The sequence below is a fragment of the Sinocyclocheilus anshuiensis genome, unplaced genomic scaffold (assembly GCF_001515605.1).
Source record: "Sinocyclocheilus anshuiensis isolate Anshui unplaced genomic scaffold, SAMN03320099.WGS_v1.1 scaffold1495, whole genome shotgun sequence".
NCBI lineage: Eukaryota > Metazoa > Chordata > Actinopteri > Cypriniformes > Cyprinidae > Sinocyclocheilus > Sinocyclocheilus anshuiensis.
In genome coordinates, this window is record NW_015558671.1 from 82,775 (window position 1) to 104,264 (window position 21,490).

Sequence of the window (21,490 nt, forward strand, 5' to 3'; positions counted from 1 at the left end):
TGGTGACATGATGCGTGGAGAACAAGTGTTGAGTGCTAACGAGAGGAGAGAGGCTGTCAGTTGAAAGAGTGCGTCAACTGAACTTGCTTTCATTCTCTGATGAGGATGTTTGTAGTGGTCAATTTTCTGTGACTGATTTTCTGGTATTTCTGGTTTGAAACTGCAGTAATGAATTAGTACATAAAATGAAAGCATTTTTGCACTTTCTAGAAGATTATTCAAATTGTTAATGATTTGGTGAAGCACAGTGATAGCATTCTTTGTTCTTTCTACAAGATTATACAAATTGTTTGCCAGTTTTACTGTGATAACTATGCTTTAGCAGCAGTGAAACACCTACCTATAAGTGAAATTTAAAGGGATAGTTCACCCAAAAATTTAAATTACCCCATGATTTACTCACCCTCAAGCCATCCTAGGTGTATATGACCTTATTCTTTCAGACAAATACAATCAAAATTACATAAAAAAATGTCCTGGCTCTTCCAAGCTTTATAATGACAGTGAAAGGGGTTTAAGGTTTTGAAGGCCGATTTTGAAGATACATTATAAAAAGTACTCCACGCGGCTCCGGGGGGTTAATAATTGCCTTCTAAAGTGAATTGATGTGTTAGGAAAAATATCCATCTTTAAAACTTTACAAACCGTGTTCTCTAGCTTCCAATAACTCGCGTTGTACTCGCATTCATGAGAGAGTGGCGTTCCAGCGGAAGATGTAGGACGTAGACAAACGGAGAAACGCAGAGGAGAAAACAAAACAAAACTCCGGTCACAAATTAAAAGTACAAAACGAGGACTTGTAAAGAAAAATGTAAGAGGATTTTGATATAAATTAAGAGGAGACTGGTTTTTCTTTGCTGTAAACAAAACTTGGTTCTTGCGAGATTAGCATATTAATCTGTGCCACAGAGATATGCCACTCTCTCGTGAATGTGAATACGGCAGTTAGCGGAAGCTAAAATATAAAGTTTATTTGTAAAGTTTTAAATAAGGATATTTTTGTTACACAAAAGCATCGATTCACTTCAGAAAGCCTTTTTTAATCCCCCCAAGCTACGTGGAGCACTTTTTATGATGTATGGATGCAGTTTTTTGGGCTTCAAAATCTTGAACCCCATTCACTGCCATTGGAAGAGCCAAGACATTTTTTAATATAACTCTGTTTGAAGAAAGTTATATACACCTAGGATGGCTTGAGGGTGAGTAAATCATGGGGTAATTTTCATTTTTGGGTGAACTATCCCTTTAAGGTTCAAAGTCATTTTCTATGTTTCTCTGGCTAATAGAGTGTTTATACTGATAATCATCTACATAGATATAACATCACACAAAATCAAATGGTTTTGGTTACCAGTGCAAGTAAAAAAAAATACCTTATCCTTTTTTTTTTTTTTTTTTTTAAGTATAGAGTAGTATTTGAGAACCTGTGCTCTCAAAAGGATGGCCTTGCTGGTGGTGACCTGTCTTATGTAGAATAAACAGGAGTCATTTCTCATGTTTGTTCATCATTCAAAAGTAAGTATAAACATATTCAAAAATACTGTTTACTTCTATAGTTGTAAAACTTTTAGTGGAAAAAATACTAAATTCAGATAAAAATTCAGTTTTCTATTATGTTCATTTGAAATCTGCATAAAATAGATGTGATGCATATCTGGCTTCTAGAACAAGACGTAATGTAGGGCGGGACTTGATTTTGTCCACCAGTAATTGATTGGTTTGTTGGATCATTGTTGTTTGCTAATTGTTGCATTCTCATGTGAGTGACAAGTTGGTGGAAGAAAGAAATTACAGCACCTATTTCACGTCAGTGAAAATTTCATCAGAGAAGAGTAGCGATGTAATTGCAAGGAGGAGAGGAAGTTATTTTGATTAAAGATTACGAGGGCATATGGTTTTTTTAAAAATAATGATGTGCACTGATAAATCATTTATAATAAACTGCAATATTCCATAGTAAATAAGGATTGTCAATTTGGATTTCATGGTGACTTCAAGCTAATAGCTCAGAAAGTGTGCTTGAGAATACAGTAATGAAAATATCTGGAAATACAGACCCGCAGATGAGTAAATGTTATGTTTCTGAAGCCTGAAGCAGTGTCAGACTGGGACAAACTGTTTATTTATGCCTGTTTATTACAGAGGAACTGTGGGGACTGGAGATTTGTTTGGAGCGCACTGAGCTTGTTGTATAACTTCAAACACTCATCCCCATCCATAATCAGCCATGCTAATACTACCATGTATAAACGGATTGCTTGAAAGTGTATTTAACATTTCCATTTTTGTCTCCTCTTCCTCCATCTCCCATTTTTCTTGGGCTTTTCCCTTCTTGTCTTATACCTTTTTTCCAATCCACTGTGCTTCTGCAAATCCTTTCTATCCCAGGAACTTCCGGAAACACCTGAGGATCGTGGGCAGCAGGAGAGTGAAGGCCCAGAGTGAGTTATTTGCAGATGTCTGTGTGTTTGTGTGAGTGAGTGAATGAGTATGTTAATGCTTATGTATGGTTGTGTGTATGTTGTCAATACGTTTGTCTGATTTCATCTGTATATTTGTGCAATTTTTTAAATGTAAATACGCAAACATGCCATTGCTTGACAATAATTCATGGTGTCAGATGAATTATTTTCAGGGGTTACAGATGCTTCAGGCATCTGGTAAAAAGGATGAAAACAAAACCATTTGGTGCTCTTGTCTGATGTACAACTAGCGATGTGATTTAGTTTCTGAATAATTCGCCTCCCCTCTTATCAATAACAGTATACAGTTACAGTATTTTTTAGAGCTAGTCAGCCTAAAACGGAGAAATCCTCAAACATGTCAACCTCAGACAAGAGCCTAGAGTGTGTGTGTGTGTCTGATGAAGAGCAGTGCGTGTGATGCTTTCCTCCTCCGCTTCGTTATTAGCATTTGCTGATCGCAATACGAAGAGTTTCAGCCGGTCCTGGAGTGACCCCACACCCGTCAAGCCTGACTCTCTCCATGACTCCAGAGACAGTGAGTCCACACATATACACAGACATGTTGTCTCGTTTTCTGATTTCAGTACATGATCATGATTGGTCACTCACGCAAAACACTCATACATGGGTTAATCTTACGATGCCTGTTAAGATCATATCTCTGCCTTGTTTAAACATAACATTGACAGACTTCTGTCTGAATTAAATCTAATCTGAATCTCCATTCAGAGATTTCTGTCTTTATCCATTGAAGTGAAAAGAGGTTACACTGACTTGCCTTAAAAGTAACTTTAAAAGAAGTAAAAGAGGTATTATCACGATTGTATTTTTAAATATGCTACCATTCAAATGTTTGGTACATTTTTTAAATATTTTTGTCTGTCTCTTTTGCTTATGCTCACCAATGCTGCATTTATTTGATCCAAAATACAGTAAAATGCTAGTATTGTGAAATATTATTGCAATTTAAAGTAACTGTTTACTATTTAAATACATTTTAAAATGTAATTTATTCCTATAATGATGCCATTACTCGAGTGTCAGTGTCACATGAACCTTCAGAAATCATTCTAATATGCTGATTTGGTGCTCAAGAAACATTTATTATTATTATAGTTGTGCTGTTTAATATTCTGTGGAAAATGTGATTTTTCTGGATTCTTTGATGATTAGAAAGTTCAAAAGAATGACATTGATTTAAAATAGAAATCTTCTGTAACATTGTGTCTTTACTGTCAATTTTAATCAATTTAATTCATCCTTACTGAATAAAACCCCAAATGTTATTTATTTATTTTATAATAATTGAATATTAATATTATATTAATATAGATTAAATATTTTTTGTATTATGGCAATGCAATTTGTAATGGTGGAATCTAATGTCCTTAAATAAAAAATAAAAAAAGTAAAACAAAATCTGAATATGATATTTTCTTTAAAGGCTTCATAATATGTGCACATCTTGCAAATTCATCACACATCAGCACCTGTGCGTATGTGTAAAATGTTTGTTTACCATGGATGTACTCTGCTGTCTATATGTGTGCTTTCCTATATCACTAAACGTGTTGTTGTGTAAGATCTTCTCATAAACAAGCGGGAAAGGTTATGTTAGGACGACTAACCTCTCAGACGTGAGCCAAAGAATGCTTGTTGATAGGACCTGTCGTCTCATTGGTTGTTTATGTGCTTGTGTTGTGTTTCTGTGTATCTGCATATACCCTCTTCCCCAGGTGGAGACCTCCAGGCATCGTCTGGCAATCTGGATGAAGAAGACTGCGATGATGTCGACTGGGAGGAAGAGAGAGAGTTGGAAAGAGCAGCTTGTGAGGGCGATGACTTCATCCCACCCAAAATCATGGTACATGCATCTTTCAACCATTTTGACACGAGCCAACTGCCTTTTTATGAACTCATCGCCAGATCCTCATTACATGTAGCGCAGCTGTTTGATCATCGATGGGCTCATTAATAAGAGTGTGTATTATTCATCCTTGTTTTTGAGCAGCTAATTTCATCAAAAGTACCAAAGGCCGAATACGTTCCCAACATCATCCGTCGGGACGACCCCTCCATAATCCCCATTCTCTATGTGAGTATAATTTAATGATGCAGTCATACATGGGATCAAAGAGAATCAAAGTTTGATTATCCAGTATAAAGCCCCTCGTGTTAATCACAGCTAATGATGTCTACCAGTCAGCTCTCGCATGCAAGTTTTAGTAGTGTAAATCATCGTTGTTTGAAATTGCGGCTTTGTAATGCTGAGCTAGCGATGTAGTGCTTATATTATGCTTGAATTATGTTCAAATAAAAATGCAACGTAATATTTACCAACTGATAATTCCTGTCGCAGAACAGTCATTAATTCATGCCCTGTTTTCTGCCCACAGGATCATGAACATGCCACCTTTGATGATATACTAGGTACGTGTTAATTGGCCAAATTTTTTTTTTTTTTTGCGTATGCCTGATGTTTGCTCCTGCTGTTTGTTTATTATGAAAAAGCTGGGCTGTAATTTCATATGATTCCCTTGCTGCCTCTCTCTCCACCTCTCTGCTATCTGTCTTCTCTCATCTCTCTGCTCTTCAGAGGAGATTGAAAAGAAGCTCACCGCCTACAGAAAAGGCTGCAAAATCTGGAACATGCTCGTCTTCTGTCAGGTTTGAAAAAATATGTGTGTGATTATTTGCATATCTCGCTTTTTCACAAGTCTGCATGTGGTGTATTTATGTACATGTTATTTTGCACTGCGTAAATTGGCTCTCTGTGTTCTCCAGGGAGGTCCAGGTCATCTCTACCTATTGAAGAACAAAGTGGCCACATTTGCTAAAGTAGAGAAGGAGGAGGACATGATACAGTGAGTGTTCACCTTCACAAAACAAAGTGCAGGCTATCATATCTGTTTCTTTTTGTTCTATTTGTAATTGTGCTGCACAATTCATAAAAAATGTGAGATTATGATGGTGGCTCCTGCAATTAATAATTAAATGTGAAAAATTGCCTTTTAGATTTACTCCTTTTGCTTCAATTTTGCTTCAAACAACATGAATGTTTACATAATAATGATCAATCTGCAATACACAGTGTAAATACGGGATTTACTGTACAGTGTAGACAGATTCATTGATTATAATGGTGAGTGACAGTCAGTGAGCTTGAGTTGAACTGCATGGCTCAAATAGTTGTGTGAAGCTATATAAACGTGCAGTGACAGCTTCAGTGATTATTATGAGAATGTTCCAGGATTATCGTGGTCTGTGCTATATATAATTTATTCAAAATTTGAATGATGGTTTTGTTTTTCATGTTGCAAAGAGGACGCTGTTAAGACACTTTATTTACTGCTGAATAAATAATTCAAGATCACAGCTCAGATCATTTTGGATATATAGACTACCTAAAGATGGCATTCGGTTTCCCTGCACAGAATAAATATTTTATATGTCAGTTCATTAAAAGTGACATTTTTAATTGTGAGTACAATATAAAAAACTGTATAGCCTTACTTTGTGAGCTTTTGTGTGCAGGTTCTGGAAGAGACTTGGCAGATTCATGAGCTTATTAAATCCCGAGCCTAACCTCATCCACATTATGGGCTGCTATGTGCTCGGCAATGCGAACGGAGAAAAGGTAGATAATCACATCTGCTCACCACCCTGCATGTTTCAACCTTCATGCCATGGGCTTTTTGTCATAAAGACAAGACAGGAAATTATCAAGACAGGCTTTCAGCGTATATATAGAGAGACTATGTACATAGTTTGTATTTACAGCCATACCCTTTATGTTAATAGTCATTTATGGATTTTAGCACACTTGCAGAGGAGACATTACTGTACAGCCTCATACTTAATGCTGTGGCAGGTGTGTGCGTGAGAAACAGAGGAAGACAGGTGGGAGTGTGGTCAGGGTAAGGCAGGGATATGATGGCAGGAGATGAGGGTGCCAGATTGACAGTCTATCACCCCGCTGCCCCCGCACCTCTCTGCCGCATATACTCTCACACACGCACACACTCTAACACGTACACACACTCAGCGGCACATATTGACAGTAGCCTCTGGCCACTACAGCTCTGGACATGTATTCAGCTGTGCCAATCTGGATATGGGCTTGTAACTAATAGGTAATTGTGACTTTTTATATCACAATTCAGACTTTTTTTTTCTCGCAGTTCTGAGTATTGCGAGAATTGTGAGATGTTAATTTGCAGTTGCGACAAACTCACAATACTGAGAAGAAAAGTAAATAATTTTGAGATGGAAAATGTCGCTTATATTTTTATTTTTGTTATTCTGTGGAGGTAAAAAATAAACAGCAACTGTGAGATGTAAACTCAGTATACTGAGGAAAAAGTTTGGATTACAAGAAATAAACTCAGAATTGTGAGATGTAAACTTGGAATTGTACAAAAAAAGTCAGAATTCTGAGTTTATATCCTGCAAGTCTAACTGTATATACAGTATAACCATTCACACAGAAAAATACTATGGCATTACCTTGGTATTGGATGATTACCATGGTATTTACTTCAAGGTTTTTCAAAGAATACAGTGATACTTTATTGTGACGTCCAAAATACAGACAAATCTGACCCAAGCCACATCTCCACTTGGTTTGAGATCAGATTAAAATCTGATTTTTGTAAATATGTTGCCGTCTGAATGGTCAGATAAAATTTCAACTTGCTGTTTTCATAATTCGGGAAGCTTCATGACTGTGAGATCATGTATGAATCATAGGCACATAAACAGATGTCGCACTCGCATGTGACATTCACTCTTTTGAATGATAAAGGAGTGCATATATGCATATTTATTGAGTGTAAATAGTGCAGTAATGTCTCCAACACACGTATTGCCTGATTCGCTGATCACTGAAAATGTCCAGTTTTCTGTCCTCTCTTTCCACATCTATATGCAAAGTACTCCTAGATGTAAGTCACACAAGATATTTTTAAGCAGAGTTAATATTCTGCAGCAGCATTATGCTGAACATTGACAGTACTGTGGTGCACCTGTATGACAGACACTTTGTAAACAAATTTGGATGCAGTCTCTTGATTGAAGTGCACACAGTCCCTGATTGAAGTATGCATGACCATGCACGAAACTAGAGTCTCTTAGAATTTCTGCCACATGAACATTTCATCCAGGCGGTTTATGAAGACAGATCTACAGAGAGAAAATAACTGAAGTAAAGGGAAAAAAAGAAACAGAGGCTTTTTCGCTGCATTTAGCAATTTTCCCCTATGGTCCTCTCAGCACTGTCCTGCTACTTCTGAAGGGGGAGAGAAAGAGCTTGAGTGAACTTGCTATATATAGAGCCTGACCAGGTGCACCGAGAAGCCCAACAGCTCTATGCCTTCTTTTTGCATTTAAGGGAATATTCCTGCATAAACTGAAATGCTGTCATCATTTACTCACCCTCATGTCATTCCAAGCCCGTCTGAAATTTAAATATTGTATGCATTTCCATGCAATAAACAACAATTCATAAAGGATACAAAAGCACCACAAAAGTGTCATAAGTAGGCCATGCGAGTCTGTAAACAAATCATTCAGACTGGTTTTATGACCTGGATCAAATTCATTTAAAAGATCCATTTCAAAAGAGTGATTTTTTTTCTTTCTCTGCGTGTGCGCTTTGGTGGTTGTGTTAGCATCAGATAACTGTAATACACTGTCTCTGTGATTTGTTTTCTATTAGCTATGCCAAGGCAGCAGCAGCTGGCCATATGTCTTGTGTGTTCTATACCAGAAAGCTAATAAGGTTGTAACGACTGCCTGAGCACATGTAATATTATACTGAATAAAGGGAAGAGACTAATTTGCTGAGCATCATCAATACCGTGAGTTTGAGCCAGTTCCTCATGATTCCTGTTTTGCTGTTGTTAATTTGATTTCAGCTGCTAATATGCTGTTAATTATTATGATTTTCACAGTTGTGTCATGTGTGTATCACGATGAAAGAGGAAAGATGAAATGGCCTGAAGAGCCAGAGACCCTTTACTTCACTACAATGGAAAGAGATTGATTAGCTGAGTGTGGATTCATGAGGCTTTCTGTGGCTTTCATGATCGATTAGAGAGGTGGAGAATAGCTTCTAGAAAAGATGCCCAGATGAGAGATTATACTGACAGCGACCAGAGAAACAGAAGTCGAAGGATTGGGAGGGGAATAGCAGGAGGCAATTAATGCACTCTGACAGGCTTTGTCCTGATATGAAGGATTCTCATTGACACTACCAGACCCCCTCTAGCGGAGGTCAATCACAGAACCACAGAACACTCACTTTAATGCACCACAGGTCGCCCTGTTCCGCTTCCTCTGGTTTATGATGCACATTCATCACTGTATGACTCCTATTAGCAGTCAATCAGATTATCAAGTCGATCAAAATTGAAAAAGAGTTTGCTTTAGCTGTAAATAGTTATAGATTTTTATAGCAGTTATAGACTGATTTTTGGATATTTTGAAATGTACAGACAAATAAATTAGTTGAAACAATTATTGCTATTATTAAATACTTGGTATTGTTATTATTGCTTTATATACACAATAATAATAACTGTAATAATTGTAATAAAAACAAAGATGTAAAGTATTAAAATATATTTTTGTTAAAACAGTAAGTTATTATTATTATTGAATACTTATCATTGTTGTTGTTATATATAAACACACAATATTTATGTTTTTCCAGTAATGATCATAATAATTACTATTATTTTTATTTATAATATTAAATGTTGTGTGTGTATATAATCAAATAAAATAATCAAATAATTTTGTGTATATCCCATTTGCATTTATTACCTGATGTTATGCATCAAATATATGGTTTATATATTTATCAACCCCTCTGCTATCTGAATATTGGTATCAGTACTGAATATTGGTATTAATTATTGAAAAAGCTGTAAATATATCTGCGATATCTGTTTTTGATTGGGAATATTGTAAGTAATGCTGATGGTCTTTTGCCAGTTTGAACTGTGAAAAGTAGTGAAACAGCAAAACTTTCTCTCGTCCTCAGCTTTTTCAAAACCTCAAGAGACTGATGAAACCTCATGCCATTGAGTTTAAGTCTCCTCTGGAACTGTCAGCTCAGGGTGAGTGTACTGCGCACACACTCACTCCCACACACACTACAGACATGACCAATCACATATTCTGACACACATACAGTAAATATGCATTTCAACAAACGTGCATGTGCCACGTGAACTCTGACCCCAACTCTCATCCATGCCACAGCTATTGATTTGACAGTAATTGTTCTCCAATTAAAACCTCATTATCTTCCCCCACTGTTTCTGTCTCATCATTGGACCCAGGAGGAGGCACTCTTGCCCCCCTCCCTCCTCTTCCATCTCCTTTTGTCCCCTATGGACTCTACACAGCTTGATTCGCACTGTTGAGGATAATTACCACTGTTTTAAATAGAGAACTGTATTTAAAACACCCACAAATGCCTATAAAGGCCTCCTAATGTAGATCTATTTTACTCAGCGGATGGTACGGTAGATGTGTGGCATGCTGCCTGTTATTTTATGGTCAGATATTTTAAGGAGAGCTAAAAATGTTGTGCTCTCTCCACACTCAGGTAAGGAGATGATCGAGATGTACTTCGATTTCCGCCTCTACCGCTTGTGGAAGAGCCGCCAGCACTCCAAACTTCTCGACTACGATGACCTTCTGTGACATTGTGTCATTGGTTTAAGCAGCCCAAGAGGCAGGTAGCTTTCTTTAGGGCCCACGCGGCAACGTTCCCTCCGGAGAGAGCCTGGGTGTAAAAGCCCTGAGGTGAAAGGAGGAAGATGTGGTTGAGGATGAGGATGGCTGACATTGAGAAGATGTTCCAATTCTCCGCCCTCAGATGTAACGAGGGGAAGCAGCATTACTGTTAGGTGCTGTGTCTTCACCCCATCCATTTGAGCTTTCAGCTTGAAAGAGAAACATTCGGGGAGATCTCCGCAGGTCTTAACTTTTAACCTGTGAGAGGTTTAAAAAAAATAACGTTCCGTTTCTTTGAAAATTGAAAAAGCTGTTAAGAAGGAGGAAAAATAACAGATTTGTTTTTAGTACTTTTGAGTAGCTGTTTTTTGTGGTTAACTAGCAGGGGCAGTGAACCAAGGCCATTTAACAGTGAAAAACGCCTTGAGGTTATTTACAAATGCAGGATAAACTGTGGAACTACATATCTGTTGTATGTACATATTCACTCAAACTCTATAAAATAACTACTGTAATTTATCTTTCAGCATAATATTGCACTGTTTTAGTTGTTAAAGTATGGTGGTTTTTTAGGATTCATTAGAGGGAATATAACTCAGGTTTCATTCGTTTAACTGGCCTCCCTCTGTACTGTACCATCTTTAGATAGAGAGAGAAGAGGAAAGCGAAACTTTTTTTCAATAGAAAGCTGTTCAGTTTGAATGATTGAGCTACCTGAGTGGTGTTGAAATAACACTCACACTTTATATCTGTATCAGGAACTTTGTGTGTTTAGATGTTTTAGATTTCTATAGACTCATGTACTGTATGTGTAACATTAAGGCATGTGTAGACGGAGCTCATTTTAGATCGGCAGATGCTATCCTTTAGCTTCAAAAATGTTCTAGCATCTTAAAGAAAAAACATTGAATAAGATTTTAAAATTGATTAATTTTGACAGTAATATAGACAATGTTATTCAGTTAGTGAATTTGCGCTCAGATCGTGTCATATTTGTGAATTTTCTCCTACTGTTTGTTTGTCCTATAAGTATTTGACGTGATGTCGAGCTCTGTTTTGTGGCGTTTTCTTTGTAGGTGGAGGATAACTGATCATTTTCCATTTCTGATAAGTCAAAGTGCAATTGTATCTGCAATATTTCTCTTGAAGTGTTACTGTGATCCTGTTTTGAATATCAAGATTAGTTTTTTTCATAGTGTACAGGATAGTACATTTAGTCTTTAAAGTGGTTCTCTGTGGAGGAAAATGTTCACGAATCGCTCTAGTTGGTGTGTGGGTGTGTTTTGGATGCACCAAACAGATAAAACAGTAGATAGTTGTAATCTGTAATCATCACGAGTGGATGTATAAGTGCAAAACAGCAGCGTCCATAGCATTTCATAAAAAGCTGCCAGATAGAAAAAGTGCAATGTGGTTAGTCTTTCTGGGGTAATAATACAAAAATGAGAATGCATTGCAATATTCAATGGAAGCAAACAGGAAAAAGATCCCTAATGTTGCTATATTTAGAGCATAAAACTCTAGTTGAAATTTGCCGTTATGAGAGCATGTGAAGAATCACGCATATCTGTTTGTGAGTGTGTTTTAGCTTTAGAGATGCGGACAGGGGCACTGAGATGTGACGGATGCATCTGTGTTTGCCTCGTACATCTCTTTTCATCTCTGACCACTCATGCAGACGCCCTGAAAATCAAATAAAGCATAAAATCTCTGTATCTGTAGGGCCATCAGGGAACGAGTGTGTTCTGATTGGATCAAATCAAAACAGCCCGACCGCTTCAGACGATTGCATGTCTCGATATGGCTTTGTATTTTGCTATCCAAACTTATTTAAACTCATGTAATCATTTCTGCACTGTTTCTACCAAAGTCGTTTTATGCTATAATGCTAAAATTATTGTCAAATTGCTAGGTAGTATGAATATGATCTATGGGTGTAATAGAACATAACATTTGATTTCTTGTGTGTTGTCACTGATTGATCCAATGGCACATGAGAACCATAAGGACTCAGCAAGAGCTCTGAGGCTCATGGAGCCATCTGGATTGGCGGAAAGGTCTTTGGCATGTCAGGTGTGAAGTCCCCCCAGCTCTTGCAAGAAGATGTTTAGTGTATGCCGTATGGCCTCGTGTTGATTGTGTCATGCATTAGAAAGTCATTTGATATATTCATTGTTCTGCGTCATGTTTTAGGAAATGAAAGGAGAGTTGGTGGAAACATGCATGAGTGTCTTATTCCTAACTAATCCATCCTTGTGTATCTCTCCTGTAGCAATAGACATTGTAACATGAGCTGCTTTGTTTCTAGGACACACTACTGCTTCTAGAATGCTGCTGTTTGAATACCTTTGTATGCTGTTTATGTTTCCAGCAGCATCGGTTTCATTTTTACCATGGCCACTGGCTTTGCAGCACAATGGAGAGAGACATGGGATGTCATTGAGCTTTGGGCAATAATATTTGAAGGCTTCAGGCAGTTTCTCTGTTGACTGTACAAATTATTCATGATCTCGATATGAAGCAGCTAAACTAAATGATTATTGTGATGCTAATTCAAACATTAATAATTGGTCAACTTTAAAATCAATAAGGCACTGATATGCATGACAGTTAGTTCCTTTTGGAGTTTGTAAAGCAAACCTGAAATCCTGATATGTTGATATTAAAGAGAATTTGAGAAACATCGACAGAATGTTCAAATGGTTCTGGTATGGTTTTGAGGTGTTACCTGCTTGGGAATAGAAAATGCCTCCAGGAGCCTGATTATTACACCAAGATATCATTTTTTTCATGTCTGGACTGTTACACTGCTTCATATGTAACATTTTTTTCCAGCTTTTAAAAACAATATTTTAGTTGATGTTATATTATTCTTGTCCTGTGTCTCTAAGCTGGCGTCCTGCTGTTTGATATGGAGTGGTTGATTAGATTAAATGCTGAATGATTGATAGCTTCATGATTGCGCCATTAGACTCCTTGGCTCATGGTGTTTTTAAGAGAAATATGTTTTTGCACACTTGCAGTGTGTCTTTTAATTTCTGCAAAGCCTAACGGGTGAAACGAATCACTTTTAAGCATTGTCAGTAGCAATGATAATACTTTAAATAGCCTATATTACAATATCTAGAAAGTCTTGAAGAGTGATGATAGTAAACATGTATGGTTTTCTTAGTCTGGCTACATTGCCAAATACAGTATATGACATTATAGTGATTAGTTCAGTTAAATGGGTAATATTTCTTAAGCAAATTAGCTCATCTTATCAATTTACTACTTTAAAGGACCGAGCATAAGCTCCTAGTTTCTATCTCTTTAGCTCAGTGTTCACAGTATTTACTATGAGACGTTCAGGAAGGTAGTTTGCTGTACAACTGTTTTGTTTCCCAGCAATGAACACTGGAAATGTTTCCTAACATGTTTTACAGTAAAATGTACCCAGTTTTAAGTGGAATTTTGTCTCGAGTCTTCTTTCTTCTACCTGAATGCGATTTATCTCCCTCAGTGAACATGTGACCAGCCGTGTCCAGAGAAATAAAAAAGGGTAACATTTACTAAGATTTGCCTTTTTCTAAATCTATCAGTGATGATCTCTAAACGCTATTTATACAACACATCCCGTGACTCTACATACAGTAGGATAAGCGGTTCGGAGAGTGGATGGATAGACTGGTACACACATGCAGAATGGAAGTATAGCCTGGGCTGGAAGCGAATAGTCCAAGGGGATCGTAGTCCTTCTCTCATGAGCAAAAAGGGTTGAGTAATAGAAAAACGACTGCGGTGAGATTCCCTCTGGTACAGAACTGAAAGCCTGACACAAAGCTGTCGGGAAAGGTTGCCATGTGCTTTCATTAGATGCTGGACAAACCACTGTACAGCATGAACTACTCTAGAACAACCTCCCTCCGTCTCCTTCCTTTTAGTTCTCCCTCTCTTTTACTCCTTTTCTTTTTCATTTTCCTGTTTCCAATAGTGACCCGAAGAGCAGCGAAGGCCACTCTGCCAAATCTCTTGACATAATCACAGCTTGCACTGTTTAATTGGTGCTGCTACACTAGAGTTGAGAAACTGATGGTCTCAGCAGACTTTTTTTCATGAAAAATGATGAGTCAGACAAGCTCATCAGCACCACAAAAACATTCTGTGATTCAATTGGAAAATATAAACATGGAAGTGTAGTTAAAAACATTATCATGAATATGTATGAAGCCTTACAAAAAGAAAGGGAGAGAGAGAATGCTCTGCTTTTTTTTTTTTTTTTGGCCAGTCAAGCAGTTTGATTCTTTGTGAGGGCATGGATGAGGGAGAGAGAGAGGAGCGATCAATCTCCGACCAGCACAAGCACGTACAGACTGCCAGAGAGAAGCAGAATGCGTTCTCTGGGACTTACTGCTATTTGCCCCACATATACCAAGGACACAACGCCACTTAGTCTCTGTCTTGACTCTTGTCATTACGCAAAACAGCGTAAAACCCAAATACCTTCCAGGAATCTGTAATGCATCACATCTGCTAAATCATATTTGACCACCCACTGCTTTCATGCATTTATTGATCATGATGGAAAAGGAGTCTGAAAAGTGTTTGGAATGTAAAAATGTCTGATGCTTTGTGGCAGTGCATCTTTTAAGTGCCTCAGATGTTATGTAAAACAAGTGAAATCAAGGTAAAGTCAATACTAATCAACCTTCATTTTACAACTTATATAATTTTTTTTATATTTTTATTTAAAATATTAATTTATAATAATTTTGTTATTTTTCAATCATTTTCCTTTTTCGGTTTCCATTATATTAATTTCCTCTAGGCTTAATCAAAATGCAGTAGGCAGAAATTATTGAAGCTGCATTCTTGTGTTTTTCCAAAAAGTAGACAAGAAAATGTGACTTTTCTAGAAACATTGTCTTAGTTTGACACGGGAAAAAAATTATACATTCATAATAGTGACTCATATTAGTAGAAAAAAGTCTAAAAGTGGCATCATACCTGATTCAAAGCAATGCTGTGTTTTTCCAAGCAAAATCCCTAATTAAATTTCCATGTATATATCTCTATAATGGTCAGAGTAAATGTTTAAAAATACTGTCCTGTGCACACTCAAGGTCTAGAGCAAAGATAATATGTAAAGAAAATGAGTCAGCAACATTAGATTAATGAAGCACTCTGCTCTTACGGCTCTCTTACTATCAACTCCCACATGCTATCAACTATCCATTCCCAGCTCTGGCTCTGCAGGTGCAGTCCTCTGCTCAGAATCGTGAGGCTTAGATTAACCTTTCCTTGTCTGAATTTTCCCACGCCCCATGCCTGCACGCTAAAATAAGGGTTAACCGAAAGTCTCAGATGTTTGCAGCTTGAAGGTTAATTGGATTGAACTCTGATATAAACCGTAAAGATCATCCAGGCTTAGGCAGCAGCAGATGCAAGTAGAGCAGTTGGGTGTACAAGGAGAGCAGCTATGAGTTTTGTTGGGTTATGGCATTGACATGCTGCAGTGCAATGGACTGTAACCTAATGCGCCAACGGCTGCAATAATAAAGTGACCGAATCCAAGCTGAGGAAAGCAAAGCTTCATGACTTTTCCTACTGCATAGAGCAATCACTGCTTGACACTCACTCACAGAAGAGAGAGGCAACATTGCATCATCTATTTCTAGTTGGGTTATTAGGCGTGACTGGCTTGAGCATCTTGGTGTCTGAAGTGATTAGGAGAATGTGTGCTGATGGGAGAAGGGAGCTATCGGGTGCATTGCCCCAGTGCATCCATCATGATTATGTGGAACTAGAGAACGCTAGACCCCGCTCTGCTTCACTGAGTGATAATAATAATGGCGTGATGCCACAGGTGATTGTGGAGGCTGGTGTGTAGATAGAAGAGCTCCACTGAGATTTTCTATGTATTGCTGTTATTGCTGTCACATTATATGACCATGGGGACCATTGTGATGTCTGTGCACATTGATAATGAACCAAACTGATGACAATGAATATTTGCAGTTGTCAGGAAAAATCTTGGTTACTTGCTGTGTCAGCTCTCTGATTGTAGTCTTACTTTTAGAGAGAGATAAGATTAACAATTGCTACAAAGAATAAGACCTAGTGAATTTTGTTGAATTTGGATAAGAGGCATTCCAAGACTACTGATTTTATGATCTTTTCACTTCGTTTGTGTGATCTAGACAGGATTAGGGTTGCCACCTTCAGCGAGGCAAAATAAGGGACACCCATTCACGACCACAAAAAAAAAAAAAGGACACACCCAAGGACACAAATAATCAGGACCCCATAGCTCAACAATAAACCATGAGAAAACATGCTCAAGTATGTAAACTTGCAGCAGAACACATTAATATTGTTATTTTAAATGTGATTATTTATGATTATTAATTATTATTATTATTATTAGTCTTTTTTGACAGTTCTGCAGCTGTTACCTGGATGGGATGAATTTGTATTATTTATTTATTTATTTTTTACAATTAATTTGCTTGAATTAGGACTACATTATTATGTAATTATTTGCCCCATTTTTATCTAAACAATTTAGCATTTTTTAAACTTTTTAAAATGCCAAATTGTATATGACATATATGATTATTTATTATGTATATATTTATGACTAATATCAATGATACATTAATAAATAGGGCCTAACATTAATTATAATATATTATTTTATCTGTCTAATCATTTCTGAAAAATATAATAATTATGTCTACCAAGCTCTGATAATGTATGGAATATTATATTAACAGACTATCCAAATTTTAATAAAACAATAGGCCTATACCTTTAGAAGCACGGATGTGTCTGTCACTTTAAAGGTCATAATTTACCCAGGTTTTTCTAAACCTGCATAAAGTACTTTCTTCTGTTGAACACAAAAGAAGATACTTTGAAGAATGTGTCTCAACTAAACAGCTGCTGGTTGTAACTTCCATAGTAAGGTAAAAAAAAAAATACTATCAGAGTTATTGGGGACCAGAAACTGTTTGGTTACCCACATTCTTCAAAGTATCTTCTTTTATGGTCAACAGAAGAAAGAAATTATGAAGGTTTGGGACAACTTGTGGGTGTGTAAACGATGACAGAATTTTCATTTTTGGGTGAATTGTCCCTTTAAGTCAGACAGTCTACCGTGAGCAAGCTTCTCTGCAAACTGCACGTTCATTATTAGTTACTGGACAGATCCATTGATAACTTTCCCATTCAGCCCTACATCTGGAGAGCCTTGTGTTCAAAGGGCAGATGTGAGCTCTAGATTTGTTTTAAACCGCGCAGGTTTATTGCATGCTGCGCTCGTGTGAAAGGGCTTTAACGGCGCGCGTTCTGGAGACTCCGTCGCTATGGAAACAAAGACGCCAAAAGCAAATGGAGCTTCTCTAATACTTCTTATGAAATTGATTTCATTATAATTGCTATTCGTATTATAAACAGTGCAAAATACTTATTTGTTTATTCAAATATGTGTTGGCCTTTATAAAATACGGGACAAATCGCGTCCCGTATTGATTTGATACGGGACGCATCATTTTACCTTTAAATACGGGACGATTCCTTATTTTAAGGGACTGGTGGCAACCCTAGACAGGATGTTAGTCTACTTTTCAGTGATTCCTTCTGCAGTTTATATTGTTACACCAGTAGGTGGCATCATTGAATAATTGAATCAAGAATTTATCCAATCCTATAAAAAACACTGATTCATTCAAGAACAAAACAATACTGTCTATGAAGGAGTCATTAGCTGTGTCTTATTTCCAAGGCTGTGCCCTCTGGAGGTTGCATTCGTCAACTGCATGTCATCAAGGCAGTCTCATTTCAAAAAAGCAACACAACAAGTGACTTTCTTTATGAGTGACTCATTGAATCATTTACCCGACTGATTTGTTCACACTGCTGTTTCTTGAGGACGAAATTTAAAGCTGAGTTAAAGGATAAGTTCACCTAAAAATTCTATCATTAATTACATTAATTATCATGTCGTTCCAAACCTGTAAGACCTTAGTTCATCTTCGGAACACAAATTAAGATATTTTTGATGAAATCCAAAAGATTTCTGACCCTACATAGACAGCAACACAACTACCACGTTCAAAGCCCAGAAAGGTAGTAAAATACATTGTTAAAATAGTTAATGTGACATCAGTGGTTCAGCCTTAAAGGTCACATATTTTACACCTTTCTGGAGTTTTATTTTAAGTCTGATCTGGTTTGTGGTTGAAGTTAACCTTTTCGATATGTTTCCGTGTTGTTGTTGCTCAGCAATGGCATGGACACGATGTTGTCTGGGGGTTTGGCAAAAGGAGAGTGGGATGGTGGGCAGTGCTCGGGGTGGTGACTGAAGGCAGTGACTGTGTAGTTCTGATGTCAACTTTTTACGGAAGTCACAACGGTTCGTGAAAAATCACAGCTACTTTATGCAGGCTGTGTGCATTTTACTGTGGACTGACTGTTTTGAAACTTATATGGTAGTTAAATAGCCCCTAGACCTCAGTTATTGTGAAAAAAGCCAGGAAATTTCAGTTTTGACAATATGGGACCTTTAAATTTATGAAGATACGAGAATACTTTTTGTTGACACTGGCAAACACTAAAACAGCTAAGTTGTAAAATGAGCATATTTTGTTTTCAGTCGCGTCAGATTAAATAGACCAGTCTATGGATTATATACACGTTGATTACCAAAAATAATTTAAAGTCGTACCTCAGTTTAACTCGTACCAATGTGCTGAAAGAATTGCACTTGCAATTGTATGGGGCAATATTTTCACCACAGTCTTCCTTTGAAAGTACATTATTGAAAGCAGTGTAAATGATTTGGCTCCTAGTGGCAGCAAAAGAAATTGCAAAACCAGTGACGTTTTCCGACAGGCTACCCCAAACGTATACCATCTTTTTTTGACTGACAAACAATCACACGTAGGCTGCTGTCAGATTCTGTTATGCTGTTTACAGACTCAGGAGCTTCGGGCTGTCACTGAGACAGAGTGTTATTTCTCAGGACATCTGTGTCAATGATATTTGTCAGGTTGTAGTGACATTTTATGCATGATATTCTAAAATAATCACAGCTTCAGTGTTTTATCCCAAACACCATTTGTATTATTTGAAATGTCTGCATAGACAATTGTTTTGTTGTTGTTTTACTAATATGGATTGCACAGCAAGTGGTTCAGTTATTAACCTAGTTAATCAGAAAAATAGAAAATCAGACTTCTATTTGACTCGCCCTCCTAAGGTTTGCTGGTTTATCCATGATGCACTTCTTTTTCGTCATCAACTGATGCTGTCATGCTACTGATTGGCCTAATTTAGCTAATCGGACTACAGTAATTGCTCTCAATTTCAAGAGGCTGTCTTCTCATTTATCTGTGGATGGCGTCTCAACATTAAAGTCTCCTCAGCACGTTGTGTTCCTCTGAGCATTGAACATTTCAAATGTAGGTCTACAAACTCCACAATAAATGTGTTGTCAAGGCCTGCTGCTTACTAGAGGTGAAAATATGTGCTGATGGCAACTATAGGAGTGAATCATTAATGGATGAGAACTGCTGAATAGAAGCACACCTGTGGCATAAGCACGGTATGTTACATAAGTGGCATTTGAACTAAATAACACAGGTTGTACTATTTTGTGTTCCCGCAGCGCATGTAGTTGTTTTTAAAACAGTCGTTCAGCTAGTTGAGTAACACGTTTTTTGACGTGGCCTCATGCTAAAACACGTGTATCAGCCTGAGAGAGAACACTGAAACACTAGGCTTGACCAGCAGGGACATCAGGTTTATTGTCATCGCTTTACACTCTTGCGTTTGTCTCAGTGGGAGAGCCACGTCTCTCCACATCAGGCCCTGAGCGAGTGTGAGCTACCCCGACGGAGGGATGGCAAATGCTGAGAGTGTTTTATTGCTGAGAATGGCTATGTCATGTCAGTAGCTGACTGTCCAAAAATGAAAGTTAACTGAAACTAATGATTTGAAAGAGTGTCTGGCAGCTTTTAGTAGAAGACTGAAAATCTATTATTTAGATATGGACATGTTCCAAGAAAACTTTACTATTAAAGCTTAGTTAGCTTTGGTTATTCAGGAATAAAAAATGGCCTTGTCATTCAAAGCCACTTTAGCCACTTAAACACTGTATTGTTTGGCCTTATTGATTTTCTTACACTAATACAACAATTAAAGATCCAAATCTGAAGGTTTATACAGTATAAACATAATTTTAAGTACAGTGTATTTATAAGAAATAATATGTGTAAACATTTTTATGACAAAAGCCTTTTAAAGGTCCCATATTGTCAAAACTGAAATTTCCTGTCTTTTTTAATGATAATTGAGGTCTAGGTGCTATGTAACTACCATATAAGTTTCAAAACAGTCAGTCCACAGTAAAATTCACACAGCCTGCAAAATATATTGAGATGGTTTTTGGTACTTATACCGCAAATATATATTCTTAAGGACATCAAAACCTAAAATAAAACTCCAGAAAGGTGTACAATATGGGACCTTTAAAAGTCTGTGTTCAGGAAGTTTTTTTTTTTTTTTAAATGAAAACAATTAATACTTTTCATTAACCAAAAATCTAAAGAAACAGTAAAGACATTTATAATGTAAACATATATTTTTTTTAATTATATTTTCTTTTGAACTTTCTATTCATCAAAGAGTCCTGAAAAAAGTCAGTTTCCACAAAAACAATAAGCATGACTGTTTTCTACAATGATATTAAGAAGAAATATTTCTTGACATATTAGAATGATTTGAATAGAATAGCTGATGGAAAGTCAGATGTGTCATCACAGGAATAAATTACATTTTAAAACATTAACATAGAAAACTGGTATTTAAATTGTTTTTTTTTATAAGTTTAGCCTGAGCATAAGAGACTTGTTTTAAAAAAATTCAAAAAAATCTTACAACCCCAAACTTTTGAACGGTAAGATACAGTATTAAACAAATGCTCAGTTTCTTTTAAAAAATGCTTTACTACTGGTATGCTATATTATCTATAAAATGACTAATAGTACTAAAATGTAAGATTTTAGTAAGATTTTAAAATAATATGCATTAAATTCATTAAAAATCTCTCCTGAGAGATTCAAGTAGTGCAGCCAACCCACTTTTTAGTATACACATTGCCTTTGTGTCTGAAAGTGTAGCTGACTTGGTCACAGTTGCGATTGCAAGTGGCAGGCGTTTCTCTGAATGTCAGGATGAGAGAGGCCTGGAGATCTCAACCCAGACATGCCCTGTCAAAAAGGGTGAAAGCCTGCACC

At 36.9% G+C, this 21,490-nt stretch overlaps 1 protein-coding gene across 5 annotated transcripts in view; it reads left to right on the forward strand.

Annotated features, from left to right (window-relative positions):
- nsmfb (NMDA receptor synaptonuclear signaling and neuronal migration factor b) overlaps positions 1-13,653 on the forward strand; it is a 32,934-nt gene extending 19,281 nt beyond the window's left edge. For all 5 annotated transcript variants that reach the window (XM_016477502.1, XM_016477501.1, XM_016477503.1 and 2 more), the window contains 10 exons: positions 2,389-2,441; positions 2,911-3,000; positions 4,202-4,329; positions 4,477-4,560; positions 4,862-4,895; positions 5,062-5,132; positions 5,250-5,329; positions 6,000-6,102; positions 9,511-9,586; positions 10,081-13,653. In XM_016477502.1, coding sequence (XP_016332988.1) covers positions 2,389-2,441; positions 2,911-3,000; positions 4,202-4,329; positions 4,477-4,560; positions 4,862-4,895; positions 5,062-5,132; positions 5,250-5,329; positions 6,000-6,102; positions 9,511-9,586; positions 10,081-10,178 — 817 coding nt within the window. In that variant the 3' untranslated portion in view covers positions 10,179-13,653. The remainder of the gene's footprint in view (positions 1-2,388; positions 2,442-2,910; positions 3,001-4,201; positions 4,330-4,476; positions 4,561-4,861; positions 4,896-5,061; positions 5,133-5,249; positions 5,330-5,999; positions 6,103-9,510; positions 9,587-10,080) is intronic.
- Positions 13,654-21,490: the final 7,837 nt, after the last annotated feature.